General features: G+C 42.1%; 1 protein-coding gene across 1 annotated transcript in view; it reads left to right on the top strand.

Moving 5' to 3' along the window:
* Usp16-45 (ubiquitin specific protease 16/45) overlaps positions 1-20,343 on the top strand; it is a 214,554-nt gene that overhangs the window by 133,711 nt on the left and 60,500 nt on the right. The window contains 4 exon segments of the mRNA XM_069326551.1: positions 518-773; positions 1,756-1,835; positions 6,217-7,003; positions 14,304-14,448. Coding sequence (XP_069182652.1) covers positions 518-773; positions 1,756-1,835; positions 6,217-7,003; positions 14,304-14,448 — 1,268 coding nt within the window.

Raw genomic sequence — 20,343 nt, 5'->3', positions numbered from 1 at the left:
TATTAAAACTTCATCCTTTGTAATATTAGGATGGTCATCCTTTGGTAATATAATTTGGTTCTCTAAATTAGCTGGTCTTCAATGATTTGGTCATTGAAGACCATTGAGAAGACCTTCTTGTAACAATTATAGTAGATCATCATCTTATAATAATTATAGATCAACTTCTTATAATAATTATAGATCATCATCTTATGATACTTATAGTAGATCATTTTGTTATAATAATTATTGATAATCTTATAACGATTATAGATCATCTTATAAAAATTATAGAAGGTATTACTTTTATAAAATTTGTAATATTATTCTTATAACAATTATAGTAGATATTCTTTTAATAATTAAAGTAGATATTCTTTGAATGATTATAGTAAGTATTCTTGCATTGGTTGTAGTATAGCAATATCCCTGGCAGGTCTTGAAAATGCACACAGTAACTTTTGTATGCTTCTTTTAAAATTTTTAAAATATTTTGTATGTAAGATAAGTTTTTCTTATTTTCTTCCCAATACAGATATGCAAGAAAAGCACCCAGTTTCAGGGTTACGAACAGCAAGATGCACATGAGCTCTTGCGATGTCTTCTTGAAGCTATACGAAATGAAGAAATTTTAAGAGCAAAGCGAGCCATTTTACGAGCATTTGCACTCTCTGAGAAGACTGATCCAAACAGTGTGAGTCCACGACTGAAGATGATGATAAAGGGATATGGTAGACAAGCAACTCACACAATTGTTGACCAGATATTTGGTGGTCATTTAATAAGTACTGGTGAGTGCTGATTTTATCTATTATCTAACTATATCAGAAGCTCTTACCTTTTCCACTGTCATGTGTGCTAATTTTAGAGATCTAATCAGATAATATAATCAACAGCATCTTAAGAACATAAGGGGTCAATGCAACTGTAGAAGGCCTTTTAGCAAGTGTGAGACACCTCCTATTTATACCAACAAAACTCATTCATGTACAATATGTCTAACCTATGCATGAAACAATCCAGCAATCCCACATCTATTATGCTACCCAGTAATATGTTTCATAGATCAACAACATGCTAACATTTTCAAACCAGTAATTACACATGTCTTCCTTGAATCTTAGAATATCCATTTTGTATCCATTAATGCTTTGATGGTCTGGTCTCTCCTCGTGTTCCCGATGGTGAGCGTAACAGGCTTCCAGGGCCCTGCTCGGTGATGCATAAAATGTTTACAATCATTTTACATTTTCTAAATTATTTTCTGTGAGGAGCCCCGTCAGCTCCCTGAGGCTATCATACACTGATCAGTGCTATATTGCTTAGTGCCATGAATCAGCAGACATTCTCTCCTGGGGAAGGATTGGAAAAAGTTTCTCTACTGCCTTCCCTCACCAGCTATATAGCAAACCATTTTAATGATTTCAAACATGTCATTATGGGGCTAAAAGTTGATAAGAACCTATTGTGTGAGCAATGTCCTGAATGAATTCTGATCTAGAAAGCAATCGAGTAATGACTCGGAAAGGTGAATTTCAGTCTCGGTTTCATATTTTTTGGCACATTTGGTAAGGTATTTATCATCTCCAATATTTTATTGTTAAAATTTTTGTATTCAGGTACAATATTTTAATATGCTTCTTTGTTATTTAAGACTTGATTTAGTTGCTCCACAAAGATTTGTTACAGATTGACCATCTATGTTTGATACATGTCATAATGCAGAGTACTTTTTGTGTATTGTAACTTAAATATGTTTTATCATTGTTTCAGTATTTTGCGAAGAATGTCACTGGTCTTCACAGGTATTTGAACCCATGATGGACCTGTCTTTACCAATTAATGAAGAAAAGGTAATATAATAACAATTAACTTAAATTATATTTTGTTAAATTAATTTCTAGTTGTAATATCCCACAAACAAAATTCAGTGAATGTTTCATATAATTAGACATTATTAACATGTTGCCTATCCTGGCAGGCCACTCGCAGTGCACCTCAAGTTAGGCCACACGTTGCCCGTGATCAGACAACCACACTCCAATGGTTATAATCTTTACAGTTTTTTCACCTCAATTTTCATGCTATGTCGTTCATTTAAGTATTAAATTTTTTGCAGTAGAATGCTCTAAAGGGATATATGCAAATAAGGTCAAATAGATGCACAACATTATCAATAAAATATGATAAAGTACATCGTCATGTGAAAAAGCTAGCGTTAAATGTAATGAAACGCCATTTTCTGGGTGAGACCCGGAGGCTCCCCTGAGCTTACTAGGCTGATATGCTAATGTCAGACTTTGGCATCAATCATGTGTATGGAGTTCTGTGGGCCTACCGGGGACCACAAGCCAGAACCTGGCCCCTTCAGAAAGGTATGGGGAGCAATGGCCTATAGAAACCCCCCCGTGGGGTTGGAAGCATTCTATGCCTGCCATCGACCAGGTCAGGCACCCAGAAAGGTAAGCATCCCAAAACAAACCCCTATTCTGGTAAAAATATTGCTACCAAAAGCTGAACAAGTGGATAGAACTCCCCTAAAAGAAACGAGCAAACGAGTATGACGTCACACGTCGCCGCGCTGCTGTCTGCGCAGCTCTCCCCTCCCCGGGATGAGGAAGGGGGAACCCCAGACCCCCCCATGCCTGCTATCCACCAGTCAGTTCTGAGGCTGGATGTCAAAATACGTGAAAAACTGTCGACCAGAGGGAGGGAGGGATGCCGGGGAGCCTCCGGGTCTCAATCAGAAAATGGTATTTCATTACATTCAACGCTGGTTTTCTGGGGTTAGCCCCTTTGGCTCCCCGTAGCTAACTACTCACAGAGGAAAAGTGTAAGAGGGACTTACCCGGGAGGCGGTCGCTGCTCACTCCTCAACTCGAAGTCGAGACCACTCGTTGCAACCGCCGACCCAAAACGACACAGGCCCGACTGGGCCCCGGAACGTGTAACCAGGACCCTGTTCGACCACCAAAATCCCCGCACCAGAATGTCAGCCCAGGACATGTTGCCAAAGACAGCAGCAAGAGCAGCGAACTTACGAACATCATGGGCACCCAGCGTGAGTGAACAGTGCAAGCCTTCCTCCCATCGCCCCCTCAATGGGGCAAACCGCAAAAGAGCCAGCGCCCCTTACGAGACCCAGAACCTCACACAGATCGAACACTGCACCGACCAGAGGAAGGTGAGACCGAAGGCGGGTCCTAGGTTTTTCAATTTGGTATCAATGTGTTCGCAATAGAATTCTCTACAGGACTAAATGGATATAAATCACAAAAACCCGGCGAGAAAGTGAGAGCGTCTTACCCGGGAGCGGGCAAGAGCTCTCTCTTCACTTCACACTCTTCACTTTGGACATCTCAATTCTCGTCCTAGGCCTTTCATTTTGGTATTATTGTGTTCGCAATTGAATTCCCTACAGGAGTATATGCAAATATAAAGTCCAAATGCCTGGTGTACCACCCATAGCAAACAGAGAAAGTGACAGAGCGTTACCCACGTGAGCGCTAATAAAGAGCAATAAAATTGGTATGCTCGTTTCAACTTTGTTACCTCAATTCTGGTCCTAGGACTTTCATTTTGGTATCAATGTATTCGCAATGAAATTCCCTACAAGTGTATATGCATATAATGTCCAAAACTGCAGCAAGACCTTCTCGAAAACACTGCTACTGTTGCCGTACTGAAGACAATGCTGAGTCGTCGCCGGGCATGCCTCTGTTTTACGGATGACTCGGCATTGAGTTGTTGCAGAGCGAAAGTGTTAACACTTTCGCTCGGCGACGACTTAAGTAGGAAGAGTCGGCTGTTCTGGTTCCTTCGGGGATGTCCCTTTCGCCTCTCTTGCAATCGCTGGGTTCGGTCTCCGGGGGCCTTGCGTCTGCTGCTGCATCGCTGGCTTCCTCTTCGTTTTTCTCTGGGTTCAGTGCCTTTGCGCCTACCTGAGCCCTCGCTCGATGTGTTCAAGGATGCGTCGTCTCTCGGTTAGCACTTTGTGACCGGTGCTCACCAGGCCAGCCAGGGACGGTGTGGTCTGTCCTTTCATTGGGCCCACAGTACAGCCCACAGCACGGTGTTCAGGGCAGTGTGATATGCTCTTTGGTGGATTCAGGTCGCCCACGGATCGACGATCCGGCTCCATTCAGACTGCTCCACGATGGTTCATTGCCTGAACCGATGGGGTTCGATGCAGTTCTTGACTCTTTGGGGTTGGTTGCTTCGGGTGACTAGTCTGCTGAGTGTTCTGGGTTTGGCACTCCTGGCAGTTCACATTCGGGGGGTTGTCCAATGTCCTGGAGTACGGCCTGTCTCATTTTGTTTCTCTCTCCACGGAATGGACCATCGACGCCGACTCATTCAGATGGCTCTGCCAGACGTTCAGGCGTCCGGACGTGGACCTCTTCAGGTCGGCGTGGTCAAGATGTCTTCCGGTGTATGTAGCAGCCTTTCCCGACTGCAAGGCCGCCGGGGTCAATTCCTTTTGGCAGGATTGCTAGAGGTGGGGGTTCCTGTACCTCTTCCCCCCGATTCAGCTGCTGCTCCAGGTCCTGGCTCGTTTGTAGACTTATTAAAGGAGAGTTGTCCTCTTGGCCTTGTGTTGGCCAGCCCAGCCGTGGTTTCAGGCGCTGCTTGCTCGGTGTCCTAACCCAGAGGTTTTCACGCGGCTCCGCCTCTTTCACAGATTGGTCCGGTCCATTACAATACTGGTTCGATCTCCTCAAGTCTTCGCGTTTGGTCTTTTTGACCCGAGTATATCACCATCTCTATGGTGATCGGGTAGCTTCTTTGATGGTGTCCCACCTGCGGGCTTCGTCTCGGTGGCAGTATGAACTTGGTGGTCTTTCCGGTTCCTTTTCAGCCATCTCCTTTTCTGGCGAAGAATGAGACTACTGCTTTCCAAATGGGTCCTTGGGTTATTAATACTTGGTTGGTCAGGCCGGGGGTGCATCATGTGTTGTGTCCGGTTGCAGCCCTCCGCCGTTATTTGCGTGCCACGGCCTCGGTGGCAGGGGACACGCTTTGGGTTGATCCGGTTTCACTTGTTCCCATTTTGCGGGTGCGGGTCTCATAGGTTGTACGCAGGGTTATTAAGTCTAGCCAGCCTGCGGTCTATAACTGTGCCCATGACGTTCATAAGTTTGCTGCCTTTGCTGCCGTCTTCGATAACATGTCCTGGTCTGACATTAGGGCACAGGGTTTTTGGCGGTCAAACAGGGTCCTGGCTGCATGCTACCTCGTAAATGTTCCTGGGCCTAGTCAGGCCTATACAGCTTTGGGTCTGCAGTTGCAGCCTGTTGTCTCAACTTCTAGTTGAGATGTGAAAACCGAGCGCCTCCCGGGTAAGTCCCTCCAGTTTCGTCTTTGGTGAAGTAGGTCTGGGTGCTGTTGGGGCTCCCCCCAGAAAACCAGCATTGAATGTAATGAAACGCCATTTTCTGAGTGAGTCCTGAAAGCTCCCCGGCATCCTTCCCTCCCTTCTAGTCGGCAGTTTTTCGCGTGTTTTTGATATCCAGTCTTAGAACTGGGGTGTGGATCACCGGTGCGGGGGTCTGGGGCTCGCCCCTTCTCCCTCCCGGGAAGGGGGAAGCTGCACAGACATGCGGCGCATCTCGTGTGATGTCATGGTTGTTTGCTCGTTTTCATTTGGCGAGTTCTGTCGCCTAGTTTGTCTATTTTCGTTTTTTTAACCAGAATAGGGGTTTGTTTTGGGGCGCCTATCTTTCTGGGTGCCTGTCCCAGTCGATGGCAGATATAGAATGCTCCAAATCACATGTGCATTTCTATAGGACATTGCTCATCATGCCTCTCTGAGGGGGCCAGGTTCTGGCTGTGGTCCCCGGTAGGCCTAGAACTCCACCCACACTGACTGATGCCAAAGTTTAGGTATATTCATATCAGCCTGGATAGCTCCGGGGAGCCTCCGGGACTCACCCAGAAAATGGCGTCTCATTACATTCGACGCTGGTTTTTGAGGGATAAAAACTTCAAGACAAAATATAATCAAGAATTTAACTATAATCATTCACAGCATTTCTATTGTATCCTAAATATTAAGATAGTCCAGTTATTTTCCGACTAAAATTTGTAAAATATACTTGTTTTCATTATGACTAATGGCAAATATTGACATTATCTGAAAACAGTTAAAAGTTAAGGAGTATTATGGAGTATATGCATAGTAAGGAGTATATGAGCCAGTATTATGTTTCACTTTTGCTTTATGTTGCATTACAGGGGAAGCCAAAGAAGGTATCTCCAGATGATGATTGTGCCTTTGACTGCTTTGGTAGACCTGCAAGCAATAACACTGTCTCAAAACATCAATTGAAAAAGCAGAAGAGAGCAGATAAAAAACAGCGTAGGAGCACAAAGAAGCACAATAAAGGTGGAAGTTTAGCTCCATCTTGCATGCGAGCAAATACAGAAGAACACGAGGAAGAGATAGGTACATCAACAGTAGTAGAAAATGAAAGAGTGAAAAGGAGAATAACAGAGAAGAGTCGACCAGAAGATTTGGAAGAAAGAGCTAAGAAGGAGAGTGAGAAGAATGCTGATGAAAAGGAAACAACAGTTGTAAAGAAAAGGGGTGAAAGTTCAAAATTTAAGCAGTTGATGGCAGCAAGAAAAGTTGGGAGAAGGGATAAGGAAAGTGATGGAGAAGAAAGTGATGAGGATTCTGAATATGATTTTGAAGAAGACGAGGAAGATGATTCACTAGTGGGAAAGGGTGGTGATGTAAAGAAGAAGAAAACAAATGGGGGAATCTCTTCAACTAGCATAAAAGAAGAAAACGAGTGTGAGGAGACAGTGAGTAAGACACTAGCAGATGAAAAAGCTGATGAAACTAAAGAATCAAAAAGTTTCACAGAAATGGGTGAAAATGAGGAATTTGATGATAATGACAATGATGATGATGATGATGGGGATGATGGTGATGATGATGACTCAGAAGAGACTGAAAGTGACAGTAAAGCCAATGGAAGTGATAGTGCCATTTCCAAGAAAAAAGGTTCATCCACAGGTAAATATTCCGAGTCTTTATTACTGTACTGTACTGTACTTTCAAAATCTCCTCATTTAACCCTTAAGGTGTTGTTACGAGTTAGCATCCATGTCTGCCTATGTGCACAAAAAAAAATAATAATAGAATGATTAATTTGGATGCAAAATTTACAGGAAAGAGGAAATAAACTACACGTTTTTATTATAGTGTGTTTTGTGCATAGAACAAGTTGAGCGTGTCATGGCCCAGCAGCAGCCATCTGTCAACATACACCCTCCCAAGCTCAGTCATAAATGGCTGCTTGGGCCATGTGAGGTAGCTCCTATTTATCACTGGGAGTATAAATAGGATCTGCCTTGTAGCTCATGCCCGACAGCTCCTATTTATATCCTCCTAAACTCATTCATATAACACGGCATATTGTCCCATACAGTATATGGCTTCTCCTACTTATTATCCGAAATATAAATAGGAGCTGTCCCATATTGGCCAAAAGGCCTATGTTATACTTCATTACAACTACAGTGGCCCCTCCGTTTACGAATTTAATCTGTTGCAAGATACAGTTCGTCCACCGAAAATTATAAAACCAAAATAAATTTTTCCATAAGAAATAATGTAAATTGAATTACTGTAATCCGTTCCGCACACCAAAATATTAACTAAAAAATACATTTATACAGAATATTACTCATAAGTACCTTACCTTTATTGAGGACTCTTGTTGGCGTATGAAAGACGGTGAGCAGAAAAGAGGTGTTAGTGTTTGGAAGGGGGAGTCCCCTTCCATTATAACAGCAGTGATGACATTTCTGGGATACTCTGTCTCCTACATTTTGCAGGAATACCACTAGTTGTGGTCGAGCCACCTGGTTATGGCTCTGCTTTCTTGTCTTACTAAAAACCTCTCTTGAAGACACTTGTTTTTCCCTACATTTTAACATTTGTCTGTAGTGAGACATCACATTCATTCACTATGAATGATCTAGTATTTTTCGTCTATCGTCGTCATCACAGCTAGTTTAAGCTTAGGTTGACCTTTACCACTTACTTTCTTGGGACACATGGCATGCCCCAGGGCAGTGGGGGTTGCCCACTAGCAGTTCTGGGACTGTTTGCCCCTGCCTGGGTTTTCTGCTTTGAGAGCGGGGTTTTTCATCCCTCTCGTTTCCTTACTTCCTACATTTGCTGGCGTATTTTCTGATCTCTTGCATCTGTCGCATCTTCTTTGTTGTGGTGGCCATTTTGTTTCTGTGGGTTGATTCCCCCCCTGGCCCCTGGGGCGGCGTTGAGGTTTGTTTACCTATGCCTGGGTGTGCGAGCTCGCGTTTTGGGGGAGTTTTTCATCTCCTTCAGGGTTTTATCCTCCTGTTGCCATTTCTTTGCTTTTTCTCAAGCGTTCTGCCCTTCTTCTGTTCCTCTGAGAACACTTGGGTGTTGGTTTTTACCCCAGTTTTGTGTTTTCTGTCTGTTTGAGTCTGGGCCCTGGGGTTTGGGCCCAGTGTCCCTGTCTGTTTATGCTTGCTCCCACACCTTATGTCCCCTCAGTTTTCAGTCCATTTGGCAGTTTCACTGGGGTTCTGTCTGGGTGCTGTGATTTGCCTTTTCTGTGGTGCATTTCTGCCAACAAATGTGGTGGTTTGGGCTCCCAGGTTCAATTCCGGGTACCTTTGGATTCTTTGGTTTCGTTCTGGAGGTTTCTTCCTCTTGGGCCCCCCTTTGAGGGTTCAGGAGGCCTTTGGTTACCTCATGTGTGACCCGGTTCTGCCTACTGGGGTTCCAGGGTCTTCCTGGTTTGCAGATCGCTATTTTTGGGTCTTGGCACGTGTTGTGGTCGTGCCAGAGCCTTGATTTTTTGTCGAGGTGGGCCTTTTTGTGCGGCTTTTGTGCTCTCGGTGCCTTCTAAGTAAGGCCGGCGCAGACATGCGGCACGGCTCGTGTGACGTGATGCCCATTTGCTCGTTTTCATTTGGGGAGTTCTGTCTACTCGTTTGTCTATTTTAGTAGTTTTAACCAGAATAGGGGTTTGTTTTGAGGCGCTTACCTTTCTGGGTGCCTGGCCAGGTCGATGGAAGACATAGAATGCTCCAAATCCCACGTGCATTTCTATAGGCCATTGCTCCTCGTTCCTCTCTGAGGGGGCCAGGTTCTGGGTCGTGGTCTCCGGTAGGCCTAGAACTCCATTCACACTGATGCCAAAGTCTAATGATATACATATCAGACTGGATAGCTCTGGGAAGCTTCTGGGTGACACTCAGAAAATGGCATTTCATTACATTCAACGCTGGTTTTTTGCCACTTCCTTTCCCTTTCTCGTCATTCTTTTCTCTCAGTTCATGTGGTTCTTTTGTTCCTTGCTTGGTTGTTTCTAGATCAGCATCTCATACCGAATACTGTCACTTCTTATTGTTTGGCACATGTGGAGCCGCTACTGCTCTCATTCAGCGTCAAAACTTTTCCACTGAACCTCGCCGAGGCAAAACATTTAAATGAGAGCAGGAATGAAGAAGAAATAAATTCTTTTTTCTACAAAGTGATAGGGGTAGGCAAACCAGTAAAGTGGTACATAAAGGCAAACCAACAAAATCAATAGAGAGAGGGGGAGTGAAGAATAAGGAGAGGGGGAACAAGTTCCTGAAGATTGCATACACCAACATAGATGGAGTGAGATCGAAGATACTGGAGTTAAGTGATGTAATACAGCTGCAGACTCCAGACATTGTTGCACTCACGGAGACAAAACTTGAAGATGTAATTTTAAATGAGGTCATATTCCCAAGGGGCTACTCAATTTGGAGAAGGGACAGAAAAATTAGGAAAGGCGGTGGCGTTGCTGTGCTGGTAAAAGAACACCTAAAGGTGAAGGAAATAATGACTGCCAATCCACAAGAAGTTGACATAATAGCACTAGAGATCTGCTATGAGGATGATAAACTAATGATGATAAATGCATATAGTCCACCGCCAAGCAGCACATGGTCAAAGGAGGAGCTAGATAGTAAACGTGAAGGTCTTATAACAATAATGAGAGAGATTATAGCGGGAGCGGATAACGATAGATCACGACTGTTGATAGTCGGTGACTTCAACTTGAAATCCATAGACTGGGAAGCATATGAAGCTAAAACTGAAGATTTTTGGACCTGTAAATTTGTAGACCTCATCCTGGAAACATTCTTGTATCAACATGTTAAACAAGCTACGAGGATGAGGGAAGGGGACGTTCCCTCCATGCTAGATTTGATATTTACCAGGAAGGAGGAAGAGATGTTTGACATTCAGTACCTTCCTCCCTTGGGTAAAAGTGACCATGTCTTTTTGGGAATAAAGTATGCAATGCGTTATAAGCTGGAAGAAAATAAGGAGGTTGAAGCAGTTGAAAAACCAGACTTCAGGAGAGGACATTATGGTGACCTTAGAAATTTTTTTAGTGAGTATAATTGGACAGACTTGATGCTAGGCAAGGAAGTGAATGAGATGTATGGCAAGTTTTGTGAAATATATGATAAAGGCACAAAAAAATTTATACCAAAACAGAGATGCAGAACTAGGAAACAGGATTGGTTCAATAGAAATTGCGAGAGGGCTAGAGACCGAAAGACACAAAAATGGAATCAATACAGGAAGAGGCCGAACCCCCAAACATACCAGCGATACAAAGATGCGAGAAACAACTACACGGCAGTGAGGAGAGAGGCAGAAAGAAATTTTGAAAAAGGGATTGCGGACAAATGTAAAACAGAACCAGGTCTATTCTATAAATTCATAAACAACAAATTGCAGGTAAAGGATAATATTCAGAGGTTGAAAATGGGAAATAGATTCACGGAAGATGAAAAGGAAATGTGTGAAACACTAAACGAAAAGTTCCAAAGTGTGTTTGTACAAAATGAAATCTTTAGGGAACCAGATACAATAAGAATTCCAGAGAACAACATAGAACACAAAGAGGTGTCTAGAGACGAAGTGGAAAAAATGCTCAAGGAGCTCGGTAAGAACAAAGCAGCTGGCCCAGATGGCGTTTCACCATGGGTTCTGAGAGAATGTGCATCTGAGCTCAGCATTCCACTTCACCTGATCTTTCAGGCATCCCTGTGTACAGGAATCGTAGCAGACGGGTGGAAACAGGCTAACATAGTTCCAATCTACAAAAGTGGCAGCAGGGAAGACCCCCTCAATTATAGACCTGTATCATTGACAAGTGTAATAGTGAAAGTATTGGAAAAACTAATCAAAACTAAATGGGTAGAACACCTAGAGAGAAATGATATAATATCAGACAGACAGTATGGTTTTCGATCTGGAAGATCCTGTGTATCGAATTTACTCAGTTTCTATGATCGAGCCACAGAGATATTACAGGAAAGAGATGGTTGGGTTGACTGCATCTATCTGGACCTAAAAAAGGCTTTCGACAGAGTTCCACATAAGAGGTTGTTCTGGAAACTGGAAAATATTGGAGGGGTGACAGGTAAGCTTCTATCATGGATGAAAAATTTTCTGACTGATAGAAAAATGAGGGCAGTAATCAGAGGCAATGTATCGGAATGGAGAAATGTCACAAGTGGAGTACCACAGGGTTCAGTTCTTGCACCAGTGATGTTTATTGTGTACATAAATGATCTACCAGTTGGTATACAGAATTATATGAACATGTTTGCTGATGATGCTAAGATAATAGGAAGGATAAGAAATTTAGATGACTGTCATGCCCTTCAAGAAGACCTGGACAAAATAAGTATATGGAGCACCACTTGGCAAATGGAATTTAATGTTAATAAATGTCATGTTATGGAATGTGGAATAGGAGAACATAGACCCCACACAACCTATATATTATGTGAGAAATCTTTAAAGAATTCTGATAAAGAAAGAGATCTAGGAGTGGTTCTAGATAGAAAACTATCACCTGAGGACCACATAAAGAATATTGTGCAAGGAGCCTATGCTATGCTTTCTAACTTCAGAATTGCATTTAAATACATGGATGGCGATATACTAAAGAAATTGTTCATGACTTTTGTTAGGCCAAAGCTAGAATATGCAGCTGTTGTGTGGTGCCCATATCTTAAGAAGCACATCAACAAACTGGAAAAGGTGCAAAGACATGCTACTAAGTGGCTCCCAGAACTGAAGGGCAAGAGCTACGAGGAGAGGTTAGAAGCATTAAATATGCCAAAACTAGAAGACAGAAGAAAAAGAGGTGATATGATCACTACATACAAAATTGTAACAGGAATTGATAAAATCGACAGAGAAGACTTCCTGAGACCTGGAATTTCAAGAACAAGAGGTCATAGATTTAAACTAGCTAAACACAGATGCCGAAGAAATATAAGAAAATTCACCTTCGCAAATAGAGTGGTAGACGGTTGGAACAAGTTAAGTGAGAAGGTGGTGGAGGCCAAGACCGTCAGTAGTTTCAAAGCGTTATATGACAAAGAGTGCTGGGAAGACGGGACACCACGAGCGTAGCTCTCATCCTGTAACTACACTTAGGTAATTACACTTAGGTAATTACTGTCTTGGAAGCTGTTTCTCACATTGTTTCACCTCTGCCCTGTTTATGTGTAATCTGAGATGTCCTGGTCTTGGGGCCGTGTCCTCTTCTGCCTGGTTTATGGTTTGCCCTTTGATCTATGTTGCTTTTTCTAAGTTAAATTTTCTTGTTGGTGCTCATCCTTTATCTGATTGTGTGATCAGCCTGTATGATTCAGTGATTTGAACCAATCACAATCCACCAATGTTTTCTAAGAAAGTATACGAGCATCTCCCCATTAACACTTTCGCGGGATGAGGACGCACCCCGGAGTCCTGTTTCGCCTACCCGCTCCCGCATAGTGGACATAAACTTATGTCCTCTTTTAAAATATTTGTATAAAATTCAATTTTTATCCGCTTTACTTTGGGTTTGTTTCAAACTGCGCGCCATGAGGCTCTCTTTCTCACCAATAGGCTGGATGGTACAATAAGTTCATGAAAGGTTCACAAACATAACAAAAGTAAAAACATTTCGTGTGTGTTTGATTCTCACTGATATGTTCCAGCGTTGTTTTATATTTGGCGCTATTCTATCTTACGCTTTGTTGATCTTTTTTACCTACGGGCTCATAGAACATTCTATTGCGAACACATTGACACAAAAATGAATGACGTACATAGAATAATAATGTCATGAGAATGAAATAAGTGTAAACTTTCAAAGCGCCGTGCGTCGTCCCGTCACCGACACCGGGTAACAATTTCACCACTTCCCACACTCTTGCGGGCGGGCCGCAATCATTATTCTACGCTTATATTCATATCACCGTGTTGGTAATTTCATTGCAAGTCCATTGATACCAAAATTAACGCTGTAGGATAAGTGTGGAGGTGATAACAATCCCAAGAGTAAAAACATTTTGTTGCTGTTGGGCGCTCACGGCGAGTCATCTTCGTAGTTATTTATTTGATGCTGGTATCCCTATACGTTTCGTGACTTTTTTTACTGATGTTCTTCTAGAGAATTTTATTGCGAACACGTTGGTACCAAAATGAAATACGTAGCTCGAGAACTAAGGTCATGAGAGTAAAAAGAGTATACACATTTTTGTTTTTACGCTTACGTGGCAAAACGCCGGGAGCACTTACGGTTGTTTTTTTTACATTCGCCAAGAGCCGGAAAGTGTTAATGGTTGTATCAGTTATCATCCAGCTTTCTCTCAGTCACTTCTACCTCAACTGGCTACGGGTCAGTCTGATTATCAATCTCCTTCATTGATTTGAGCTGCTTAGCTGTATCAGGGTGTGGGTCTACTGGTACCAACCCTTCATACATTGGTCATTTCCTTATTCATCCTTTAGCTAATGTTATGACCCCTGGCCCCATTGTTGCATATTGGAACCAGGATCGTATGGGATTTGTTTATATGGAGAATGTGAGGAACCCTTAGTAGGGTATGTCTTTTATGGTGATAGGCCCTGAATGTTGTGAGAATATGTTGAGAATGATACCGTATTCGGAAAATTATAGGGCTAGTTAGAAAGGATTGTAGTAAGGTAGGAATGTTTATACAGTATGTGTTGGAATTTATAGCGACTGCCCCCTATAGTGATGTGACAGAGGCTAGGGGAGTCTACTCTCTCTGGTTGGTTCCCAGTCTCTGCTCTGTGGTACTGTAGCAAGTTGTGGTCTTTATGAAGTGTCATGTGTGGTTAAGGTCTTCATGGTGTCATGTGGTTGTAGGATGATATATAAATATTGATAAGCTTTATGAATGATAAACATGCAAAATAATGATAAAACCAAAGTTAATCCTATTTTTTTTTTTTTTATCAGAGATCAGCGATGCTGATATTGAAGACAACACAGACTCTGAAAGAGTCCGGCACAAGTACCACAACACTCGGCAACCTTCCATTGTTGTTGAACATTCAGAAAATGATATTAGAACAACTAATGATGCAGTTGTTGCTAATCACAGGTATGTTGACAAAACTTTCATTCTTTTATGCTTATATGAATGCATATTCTTTAGGCTGTATGGAAAACTAATTGCTAAGTAGAGATTGTAGCAGTAATAGTTGTAGTAATGAATTATGTTCTGTAGTGCAGCATTTTATTTTTTTTTTTTTTTTTTAATTTTAATTAACACTTTTAACCCCTGGGCAGCGCTTGTGATTATAGCCTGTAACACTTGTCAGGCACAAAAAAAAAATCTTCTAAGATTGTTAAAATGTGTGTCCTGATCACGGGAAAAATAATTAAAAATTGTAGGTGACATATTTTGGCTGCAATACGGCGAGGAAGTCTGGCAAAATTGAGACACTGACACAGTAATCGTCCCACGCTGGTGTCTCCTCCACCCGTGCAGTCAGGCAGAAGTTGCCACAAAGATATTATTACCTAATTATTTCATTGTCTCTGATTTTTTTCTGTTTTTTGTGGAGAGCCCCTTTGGCTTCCCAGAGCTATACTGGGCTGATATGCATATATTAGACTGTGGCAACAGTCAGTCGATGGCGTTCTAAGCCTACCGAGGACCAGTGCCAGAACCTGGCCCCCTCAAGAGAGGCACGAAGAGCAGTGGCCTAAAGACACCCCTGTGTAATTAGAATCACCTGACCTGACCTATGTGATCAGGTCTATGTGGCCATCTACCAGGTCAGGCACCAAGAAAGGTAGGAATTCCAAAACAAGCTACAGCTGGTTAAAAATGGCAAATGGAAAACCGAATTAGCAAACAAACAAAACTCCCCAATTGAAAACAAGCAAACAAGCATGATGTCACCATAGCTGCTGCACCGCTGTCTGCACAACTCGCCCCCTCCCTGGGAAGGAAAAGGGAGTCCTAGACCTCCCGCTCTGGCTAGCCAACCTCGGTTCAAGAGGATGTTGTGTTGGTGACAGTCGAGCGACTGGCTCCATCCTTTTGAGCAGTGCTGCAGAGCAGTGATGATGATCTGTGTTAGTGGTGTGCGAGCCAAGAGTAACATAAGAGTACTGGGGATGCATGCACCTAGGGCCACCTTCCCTAGGTGCCCTGTAAGTACTGCCTTTGCGACTTAGGGTTATCTTCCATGAACTGTTCAGGAGAGGCTACCTCCGTGTGGTTCGGTTGCTGCTCGGTGTTTGCCTGCCCTTGGGGTTCAGTTGGGGTGGTTCTTACTCTGTTTGGCCTTGGGTAGAAGGTAGTATCATTGCTGGCTGGGGCACAAGGTACTGTGCAGCTGTCTGATATACTACTATATCTGATGATATACTACTATATCTACTACTATATATATCTATACTATATACTACTATACTGATGACAGAGTAGCTCTGTTCCCTGGAGACGTTGTGCTTTTTTTTTTTTTTTTTTTTCTGGTGTGACTTTGGGACCACTTATATCATTTAAGTGGTCCTCCACTAGGTCCCCATGCTTGCAGACATTGCAGGGGTCAGCTTTTAGTTTGCTTGCTTGGTAGCTCTGGGATAACAGGTGTCCCTTGTGGGCCAAGTATTTCTGCTCCCATGGGCATTTGGCTTTGGTCTTACACTTATTTTTCCCTGTTGGAACTGTCTTTGGACTGGCTCGAGGAGGATGTGGAGGAGCTAGGTTCAAAACCTGTGTCCAGTGCGCAAGCCTCGGCAGCTCGAGCGTCGGCTGCCTTGTTGAAGTTTTTGCAGCGATTATGAAGGAAGCGGTGTCTCTATTCTTGTTTCCTGCCTCGTGTGCTGGCAGGTAGTGCTCGTCCAATTTTTGGACTCCACTTGGGCTCTGGCTCTTAGAATTTCGTCCCCTTTTTGTCCGTTGCTTTTGCAGAGTCTACAGGGGTGCATTTTCTGCAGGGTGCTCGTTTGCTCGTTTTCATTTTAGGAATTCTGGCCACTAATTGGGCTTTCAGTAGCAATTTCTTAACCAGAATAGGGGTTTGTTTTGGGGTACTTACCTTTCTGGGTGCTTGACCCTGTTGATGGCAGACATAGAATGCTTCCAACCACACGGGGGATTCTGTAACTCCTCGTTCCTCTTCCATTGCTCCTCGTGCCTCTCTGAGGAGGCCAGGTTCTGGCTTGTGGTCCCTGGTAGGTCTAAGAATTCCATTCGCTTGACTGATGCCAGGGGTCTAATACATTCATATCTGACCAGTTAGCTCTGAGAAGCCTCCAGGTCTCACCCAGAAAATTGTGTTTCATTACATTCAACGCTGGTTTTTTGTGCACCATAATGAACCACTATCGTGTGTTGATAGTTTATAAACAAAGAACAAGATTCCAAAATCTGCCTACTACTTGACAGCTGTGTGGTTGAAGAAGCCACAAATACATTTTTCCATGATTATTTCAATGTCTCATTGGTTTTATCTCAGTTTTTTTCAGTAAAATTATTCAATATTGTGTAATATTGTGGAATTTATATAGTTAAATGTGTTCAACATCATTATGCTCAAAATATAATGCTCATATCTAGTGACATGTATATTTTATATTCTTAGCAGAATACTGTACAACAGTGTTTTTGCTGTTATTAAGCTATATACACACATTATATACATCTATATTTTTATAAACCATAATGAACCACTAAGTAATTGTGTGTGTGGTAATGAAATATTAGCACAGCATAGAGGTACGCGCTACGACCAGCTGACTCCATCAGCCGACGCCACCTGACGCACCAAAATTCCTAGAAATACACCATGTACATTGCTATTATCACTTTGAATACTGCTATTATTATCAGATTCCTGTCACTAAATCATGAATATGAATAATTTTGCTCAAGATTATTTTCTAAAGGAACATGAGGTCATGTTAAATGATGCAAAAGATTCACAAACCTTCGCTGTGTGCTGTGAATGCCTGCCTCCTGCTGTGAACATTATAACTAGCATTGTGTTCACTGATATCTGAACCTTGTACATAATTATTATTACACTCAGGATCATTTATAAAACTATCAGTGCAAAATAATTGCAGTTACTTGTCTTATTCATCATTAAATGGTGCTGTGGCCCTAACTTTTGCATCTGTGTTGTGAACTGGAGCTGCATGCACCAGCCTTGGTTGCTCTGGCACTACCGAGGCTCTCACTGTAAGGAGGTATGCAGATAATTTTTTCAAGGTGACTTCTGTTTAATGGAGTCTTGAAGGAACAGGATGTGAGCCGTGTGTACCCGTGGGAGTTTTGAAACTTACAATATACAGGCACTAACCTTCATCACATGTCTGGTGGTGCTCCACCACACCACACATTATATCAAGTGGTGCAGTGCTGAGGTTAAGTATAAAATGTTACAGTGGTAGACACCTAACAAGGTGGACTATGGGTAATAATAAATATGGTCGGACACTAATTCCATAGGAAACAAGTGGCAGTATCCACTCAGCAAAACCAAGATCTATCTATCAAGATCAATTAGAAATATTGATCCAATTAGCAGTTAAGTGAGGCAGTGGTAACACACACTGCCTGCGCTTCGCGAGTGATTTGGACTGGGTTCGTATTCTGGCTGCAGAGGATTGACTGGGCACCAATCCTTAACTGTATGCCCCTGTTCAGCCAGCAGTGAATGGGTACCTGGTTGTTAAATGATTTGGCGGATCATATTCCAGGGAAAATTAAGATTAAGGACCTGCCCGAAACACTGTGTGTGTGTTTGTGGCTTTACAAGAATGTATGACCTCTTGTACAGTGGTACCTCAGCTTACGAATTTAATCCGTTCCCAGAGATGGTTCGTAAGCTGAAAATTTGTAAACTGAAGCCAATTTCCCCATAAGAAATAATGGAAATTGAATAAATCCGTTCTAGACTTCAAAAAAAATTAACTTCAAAGTAAATTTTATACCTAATTCACCCAAATCTTCAGTACTAAAATATGTACAATTTATTACTTACCTTTACTGATGACTCTTGTTGGCGTATGAAAGACGGGTTGGAGAGAGGAGGAGGAGAGGTGTTAGTGTTTGAAAGGGGAGTCCCCTTCCATTATAACATTGATGACTTCTCTGGGGGTACACTCTCTGGAACATTTTGCCAGCATACAACTAGGACCTGCTTGTGGCTCATTGCTTGCTTGTTTTACTAAGAATCTGAAGACACTTGTTTTTCCCAACATTTTATCACTTATCTGTAGTGAGACATCACATTGTCATTTAAAAGATCAATGCAATGGTCTGCTATAGCTTTATCTGGGCGAGTTTTTTCAACAAAAGTTTGCAGCTCTTCCCATACTTCACACATTTTCTTAATGAGGAAGGGACATCCTCTACTGCCTCTACTCTCAACTATTTTCTTAGGTCAAACCTTACATTGACCCTCATGGGACCCATGGCAAGATATATAATAATTACTTTTATGTTCAAATACCCAAAAATCTGAAAAACACTGAAATTCTTTACAAAGAATTCAGGCGCGATTGTCACTAGGCGTGAGCCACTGGTAAACTGAGACGCGATCGCTGTTCCTCCACGCTCTAGGCCGGCCCATACGTGTATCAACTGACTCATTTCCCAAGGCAAAATTCGTAACCTGATTCAAATTTTCCAAAGAAATTGAGCTCGTAACCTGAAAAGTTCATAAATAGGGCCATTCATAAGCCGAGGTGTCACCGTATATATAAATAAAAAAATATACAGTATCGCCAATACATGCCTATATACAATTCAACATGCACATTAATAATCTGAGATCTTAATTTTTTATTATATTTTATTTTATTTACATATACAGTACAAAAGTTCTTACATTCTTGTAAAGCCACTAGCACACATAGCATTTTGGGCAGGTCCTAAATCTTAATTATTCCCCAGATTACGAACTGCTAAATCATTAAACAGCCAGGTACCTATTCACTGCTGGGTGAACAGAGGCTACAGTTAAGGATTGGCACCCGGTCAATCCTCTCCAGCCAGGATACAAACCTAGGCCAAAGCACTCGCTAAGCGCCCAGCGATTGTCTTAACACTTCGCCGCTGAGACTGCAGCAGTGAATGGAATTAACATGCAGTGGTTCCTATGGAATATGCTACTGAACATGGAAGGATGTCAGTGCTTATGTCAATCCATGTGGGGTTGTCAGTGCTAATGTCTAGCCCTTAACGAGCATTCCCCAAAAAAATGTTGCCAAAAAATTTGAAAAAAAAAAAAAAACACTTAGCACTACTGAGACACCATGCTCTCATGTCCAGTAAACAGATCGTAATGTTCATTAGTTTCCAGGAAGTGAGCCACTGAACATTGAGGTGGCCAATGCCATTGTCTGCCCATGCTGAGGTTGGACCTGTGGGTATCAAATGTTGCCTTTGGAATGGAACACAATTTTAATGAATGGATGGTGGGTATAATATAAATCCTAATAAATCTATTTACCAATTTGTAAAGAATTTTCAACAGTATAATTGGACAACCAGGGCAGATGGATGGCCTGACATGTGTTTTAAATTTGGCTACCTATATTACTGTAGATATCTAAATAATTGTTTAGTATTGCACTTGTAAATGACTTCCTTGTTATTCATGTCATAGGTTTTTCTATATAATGTAGGTATTATTTATATTTGCAAGTAAAATTTTAATACATATAACTTGGACAAATGGTTGGATATTGGTGCCTTCCCCAATGGTTAACTTTGGTCTTTGGTAGCAGCTCAATGGTGTTTGTGAATATATTACATAGAAGGAACATATAAATATAGAAGGAACTTGTAAGGCCACATTATTCATATAGAAGGAACTTGTAAGGCCACATTATTCATATAGAAGGAACGTGTAAGGCCACATTACTCATACAGAAGGAACTTGTAAGGCCACATTACTCATATAGAAGGGACTTGTAAGGCCAGATTACTCATATAGAAGGAACTTGTAAGGCCACATTACTCATACAGAAG

Source organism: Procambarus clarkii, chromosome 18 (assembly GCF_040958095.1).
Source record: "Procambarus clarkii isolate CNS0578487 chromosome 18, FALCON_Pclarkii_2.0, whole genome shotgun sequence".
Classification (NCBI taxonomy): Eukaryota; Metazoa; Arthropoda; class Malacostraca; order Decapoda; family Cambaridae; genus Procambarus; species Procambarus clarkii.
This window is presented reverse-complemented; position numbering and strand designations above follow the sequence as displayed.